At 41.6% G+C, this 6,592-nt stretch overlaps 1 protein-coding gene across 1 annotated transcript in view; it reads left to right on the top strand.

The window, feature by feature from the left end:
* LOC125039275 (opsin, ultraviolet-sensitive-like) overlaps positions 1-5,947 on the top strand; it is a 9,002-nt gene extending 3,055 nt beyond the window's left edge. Inside the window, exons 4-12 of the mRNA XM_047633112.1 lie at positions 299-514; positions 969-1,099; positions 2,250-2,334; positions 2,501-2,510; positions 2,704-2,810; positions 3,274-3,430; positions 3,918-4,096; positions 4,610-4,711; positions 5,149-5,947. Of these exons, the coding sequence (XP_047489068.1) occupies positions 299-514; positions 969-1,099; positions 2,250-2,334; positions 2,501-2,510; positions 2,704-2,810; positions 3,274-3,430; positions 3,918-4,096; positions 4,610-4,711; positions 5,149-5,245 (1,084 nt within the window). The 3' untranslated portion in view covers positions 5,246-5,947. The remainder of the gene's footprint in view (positions 1-298; positions 515-968; positions 1,100-2,249; positions 2,335-2,500; positions 2,511-2,703; positions 2,811-3,273; positions 3,431-3,917; positions 4,097-4,609; positions 4,712-5,148) is intronic.
* The last annotated feature ends 645 nt before the right edge of the window (positions 5,948-6,592 follow it).

The raw sequence follows: 6,592 nt of genomic DNA, 5'->3' as shown, positions 1-6,592 counted from the left end.
ATCTTGTCTTCTCCCTCCCTCTCTTCCTCTCTCTCCTGTTGTCTGTCTGTCTCTTCCTCTCCCTTTATCTTCCTTTATTTCTCTTCTCTTATCCGTCCCACCTCTCTCTCCTTGTTTCACCTCTATCTTCTCCACATCCTTTATCTTCATTTACCTTCTCCCCTCCTCCTCTTTTCCTTCCCCTTCCCCCTTTTCCTCTATATCCCTCCCACACTCCCTTTCTTTGCCCTCCACCCTCTCTTTCCCTCCCCTTCCCCATCCCTCATACCTCCTTCCCACCCTCCCACCACGCCCACAGAGCTAAGAGCCTCCGGACGCCCTCTAACATGTTCGTGGTGAACCTCGCCCTCCTCGACTTCATCATGATGCTCAAGACGCCCGTGTTTATCATCAATTCCTTCAACGAGGGACCCATTTGGGGCAAGTTCGGCTGCGACATGTTCGCTCTCATGGGGTCCTACTCTGGGATCTCCGGCGCCATGACCAACGCAGCTATCGCCTACGACAGATATAAGTGAGACTTTTGTTGTTTTTATGATAGCTTTTATGATTATCATCATTGTCATCATCATTATCATCATTATTATTAAGATCATCACATTAACACTATCAGTCATTGTTGTAATTGATATCATTACTATTGTAATTAATATCATCATTGCTATCATTGTTTTTTTTATCTTTATCATTATCTTTCTAAATTAAATTTCATCGTTGTTATTCTACCATTACTATTATTGGTATAGTTATTATTACTATTATCTGCACTGATATCATCATTGTTGGCTCTATCATCGCTGTCATTGTTGCATGATAACGAGGCACTGTGAACAGACATATCATTTTCTATCACCACTTTTTTTTATCATGAGTAGATAATTGCAAAGCTGACAAAAAAAAAGGGTCGCCGTTTAGTATCATCATCATATCATTTTGAAACATTCTTATCTTATCTCGCCTCTTTGCAGGACAATTGCAAAGCCCTTTGAACCCAAGATTAAGTCCGGCACAGCGTTCCTGATGGTGCTGGGGACTTGGGCCTATGCTACGCCCTGGTGTATGATGCCTCTCTTCGGGATCTGGGGGAGGTTCGTTCCAGGTGAGGAGGCGGACTCAGACACATACATGCACACAAACACACACACATAAATGAGTACACTCGCATACAAACACTTAAACGCACACGCACAAACACAAACGCAAACACACAAACTTATAATTCTAAATACATGAACGTAAATATGAAGCTTAATTAATACAACCGTAATTGGATATACACAGACTAGCATCTAACATTTACAGACACAAAACAAAACCAAGACATTAGCTATACCTGTGATCTTTAGGCTCAAAATAACTATTTTCTCCTCTCTCCATTGAACATGTTATAAAAATGCTCTTATTGTTATTCTTGTATGTAGACATAGAGAGAGAGAGAGAGAGAGAGAGAGAGAGAGAGAGAGAGAGAGAGAGAGAGAGAGAGAGAGAGAGAGAGAGAGAGAGAGAGAGAGAGAGAGAGAGAGAGAGAGAGAGAGAGAGAGAGAGAGAGAGAGAGAGAGAGAGAGGAGAGAGAGAGAGAGAAAGATAGAGAGAGAGAGAGAAACATAGAGAGCTAGAGAAACATTGAGAGAGAGAAACATAGAGAGAGAGAGAGAGAAACATAGAGAGAGAGAGAGAGAAACATAGAGAGAGAAACATAAGAGAGAGAGAGAGAGAGAGAGAGAGAGAGAGAGAGAGAGAGAGAGAGAGAGAGAGAGAGAGAGAGAGAGAGAGAGAGAGAGAGAGAGAGAGAGAGAGAGACATAGAGAGAGAGAGAGACATAGAGAGAGAGAGACATAGAGAGAGAGAGAGACATAGAGAGAGAGAGAGACATAGAGAGAGAGAGAGACATAGAGAGAGAGAGAGACATAGAGAGAGAGAGAGAGAGATAGAGAGAGAGAGAGAGAGGGGGAGAGAGAGAGAGAGAGAGAGAGAGAGAGAGAGAGAGAGGGAGAGAGGGAGAGAGAGAGAGAGAGAGAGAGAGAGAGAGAGAGAGAGAGAGAGAGAGAGAGAGAGAGAGAGAGAGAGAGAGAGAGAATAAAAAAAAACGTAGTGAGAAAAAACAGAGAAACAGAGAGAAAGAGAGAGAGAGAAAGAGAGAGAGAGAGAGAAAGAGAGAGATCCGGACGCCAAATGTTCGTGTGAACTGCTCACTGACTTAAGATGAGCAAGAGCAGGTGATAAAATTCCTTAAAGAGAACATTGGCAAGTTCGGTGCGACATGTACGTCATGGAGACTACTCTAGGATGGACGCAGACAAGCAGATGCAGAAGATATAAGAGAGGAATTAGGATGTTAGATAGCTTATGATTGAGCATCATTGCACACATAGAACATTATGAAATATCAGATTAAGCACTATCAGTATGTGTAATTGATAATTACTGATGAATTAAGTCAGATTGCTGAAATGAGTTTTATTTTATAACTTGTAAATGAAATTATCGTGTTATTCTACAGTACTATTATGGTAGAGTAACTATATATGACTGAGATAACATGTTAGGCTCTATCATCGTGATTGGAGATAACGAGGCAGACTGTGAACAGACATAATTCTATCGACACTTTTATCATGAGTAGATATTGCAAAGTGACAAAAAAAAAGGTCGCGTAGTACATCATCAGATCATTTGAAACAATATACTTATCTGCATTTGCAGGACAATGAAGCTTTGAACCCAAGATTAAGTCCGACAGCGTTCGATGGCTGGGGACTGGGACATGTACGCTGGTGTATGATGCTCTCTCGGATCTGGGAGGTCGTCCGGTGAGGAGGACCAGCAAACATGCACACAACAGCAAACAGAATGAGTCATCGCATACAAACACTTAAACGCACGAGCACAAACAAAACGCAAACACAAACGAATTCAGAATACATGAACGTAATGAGAAGCTTAGATTAATACGAACCGATGGATACCAGACTAGCATCTATGACAGGAACAAAAGCAAACAGACATAGCAACTGTGACGAGCTCAAAATAACTATTTGCCTTCTCATGAACATTTATCAAATCCTTACCTTCCATTCTTGTATGTAGACTAACAGAGCATCTGAAGATGACGAGGAGAGAGAGAGACACGCACTTGAGAGAGAGATACTTCTATAGAATGTGCCGAGAGTATGATGAGTACTTAGAAGCAAGACTTACGACAGATGCGAGCTAGAGAGGGAGAAAAGTCAGTCGGTATCCCTCCCCCCCTTCTCAGTTCTGAAACTCTCTCAGTATTAACCTACGAGGACGAGAGATCACCCACTTCGTGCCATACTCTTGCAAAGCATGTCCGTACTCATCCAGTTTCTCTACAGCAATCTACCCATGTCATGCAGCAATATGCAATTGCCAGGTAGTGTTGGAATCGATCACTGATATATTGGACACAGTAAAGTAATGCAATAGTAATACAATAGTAGCAGACTGACATGACACTGCATAATAAAGATAACGTACACGAACAAAACATTGATATAAGATACACAACACATGTGCATGGAATAATGAATTGCTGAAAATGGAAGGCGAGAGAGTGGATGTGGAGGAGGTAGAATAAAACAAAGAGAAGTAGAGGAGGTGAAAAACTCAGGATAATAAAGGTACATAGAAAAACAATTATAAAGACGAATAGAAGAAAGATGGGGGGGGGAGACACGAAACGAGGGATTAAAAAGAACAAGAGAAAAGAACAAAAAGAGGATATAGCAAAAAGGAGGAAACAACGAAAAGAAGAATATAAGACAAATAAGAAGTAAAAAATAGAAACCATCCATAACGTACAATATTTAAGTGTGTATCCGTTCCGAAATGTTATTCCCTTAGTACTACACCCATTTCCATTCTACTACTTTTTCCCCTCCCACTGATACACTCCCCCCTGCCAACAGGCTAAGAAGATGAACGTTGACAACCTGCGAAGTGTTGGCAGCAAAGAGGACCAGGAGAAATCCGCCGAGATCCGCATTGCCAAGGTCTGCATGGGACTTTTCTTCATGTTCCTCGTGTCATGGACTCCGTACGCTGTCGTAGCCCTCATCGGCGCTTTCGGAAACCGGTAAGAGATGGCGCTCTGGGGGAATGGGGGATGCCCGTTTTCTGTTTGGTTTGAGTCACGTTTTCTTCTTTTGATTTTTTTTTTTTTTTTGAGGGGAAAGAGGGAAGGAAAGTGGTTTATGGAAGGTATTGTTCTATTGTAAGAGAGAGAGAGAGAGAGCGAGAGAGAGAGAGAGAGAGAGAGAGAGAGAGAGAGAGAGAGAGAGAGAGAGAGAGAGAGAGAGAGAGAGAGAGAGAGAGAGAGAGAGAGAGAGAGAGGAGAGATAAAGAGAAGAGAAGAAATATTTCGTATACAGATAGGAGGGAATCTTCAAAGATTCCTCATGTTTTTTTTTTCATAATAACTTTTTTTTAACCACGGCAGACTGAATGAGAGAAGATAAAACTGCTTTTGACCGAACTTATTCTTTTCCCTAGTACTGAATATCAATACATAAAAAAACGATCTTCTCAGATTAATCCACACAGGGAACTCCTCTTCTTTATCCCATTAGAATTTCCTCTCCATTTACAGGTCTGTTCTCACGCCCCTTGTGTCAATGATCCCAGCTCTAACCTGCAAATCTATGGCTTGTATCGACCCCTGGGTTTACGCCATCAACCACCCGAGATACAGGTCAGTCTGCCTCTGCATCGTCCGTTTGTCTGTCACTAATATCATTACTATTGTCGTTTTACACACACACACACACACACACACACACACACACACACACACACACACACACACACACACACACACACACACACACACACACTCAACACACAGTGCATACAGTATTTAGACATGCAGTCAGAAAAAAAACACCATCGTTATCTTTACTTGTGGTCAATGAGTAGTTGAGCGCTTCTCTCTGTTAACACCAGATTACGGAGCTAACCACCTTGCCTTGCTATTCCACACCACTTCGTCAATTTTTCATATTGGTTTGTGGAAAAGGGTAACGCTAATTATTTTTTCCTTACTGTACGCCTATGTGTGCGTGTGGGCTAATTCTTAAAAAACCCAACGTGCTAAGTAGTGACCGTCTCTCATTTTTCCTCATCTCTCAGGTTGGAGTTGCAGAAGAGATTGCCTTGGTTCTGCATCCACGAAGAAAAGCCTCAGGACACCGTTTCCCAGTCCTCCAACAACACCGAAAAAGCTTAAAAAAGACAGATGACGATGTTCTTGTCCGCGGTTGACAAAGCCACTTGCTTTCGCTTCGAACACGATCAAAACCATGACGAAAATAATAATGATGATGATATTAACCCTCAGCTAATGCAGACAAAAACACACTAGAAAACAGAGAGTACTAATTCTTGTCCAATGCTGTTATTTGCTACCTTGACTGGGGATAATTTCATAAAATAATAGATCTTTATTACCGAGTAGCGTATGATACACAAAATGTACAAAGTACGTACAGTGTACATTCACTATGACTCTCTCCAGAAAAAAGACAAAACGATGAGAAACAAAAGAGTGGCGTCTGTCGAAAGATTTCAGATGATGGATTTTCTCCTGTTTAGCTTCTTCCACGTCCACGTATAGAGGGAACGGAGCTGCCCTAATACATCCCCTCGCTACACACAGCCGTGTGATGTAAATCATCTCAAAGCAGTAACATCTTCGTTGCCACCACACCTTCACCTCCGTTTGGAAGGAGGTGAAAGTGTGGGTCCGAGAGGGATGAGGTGAAAGTGTGGGTCCGGGAGGGCTAGTCATCCCCCTGGAGGGGGATGTGTGCCCAGTGCTCCTGCTGCTGTCACTGCCCCTAAAGGGGTAGGTCGGCCTGAGCGGATCCCTCCTCCAAGCTCATCTTCCTGCTGTACCTTCTTTAGGAATACAACCCAGCATGCAAAATGACGAGTGACTGTGTTTCTCTTTCCGATCCTTCTTATTCTGTCGATATTTTAAAACACTGAATATCTTACGGATTTCTCTTGCTTTGAAAAATATTTGAGAACAATACAAAAGCACAAGTTTGAACACAATGTATATAAAATATGTTTATCTCTATATAGGTCTTAATCTTTAATTAATTATTCATTAGAATATATGGACCATATGCATTAAAAAAAAAATTAAGCGTTCTCAGACAATGAAAGAAGGATGAAATACCAACCTGAAAATATTGAAAAACAAATGTTAAAAGTTCGCATAAGTAGAATGTGGACATGTCTCGTTCGGAAATTGGCGAAGCGGGCATGGCAAGAGAGTATAGTCTGCCAAGAAAGGAATACTCAACTCCTCAAATAATAATAATATATGAGTCAATGAATCTTCCAAATTTCTTAAAGGATCTTGCCTATATTCATCATCCAAACGAATATCTTGCAGTAGATTATGCTACTTCTACTATTTCTTCTCTTCAATCACGAACGAATCCACATACCTCGTTTTAGTAGTCACTGAGCCTCCATTTTTACAGCAGATGGCACATAACTTGTGAGGAGGGCAGTAGTGGCAATAGTAAACGCAGTGTTTGATAATGGGCAGAGCTACTATTCA

Source organism: Penaeus chinensis, chromosome 27 (assembly GCF_019202785.1).
Source record: "Penaeus chinensis breed Huanghai No. 1 chromosome 27, ASM1920278v2, whole genome shotgun sequence".
Lineage (NCBI taxonomy): Eukaryota > Metazoa > Arthropoda > Malacostraca > Decapoda > Penaeidae > Penaeus > Penaeus chinensis.
Note: the sequence above shows the minus strand (reverse complement) of the source record. Positions and strands in the feature narration are given on the sequence as shown.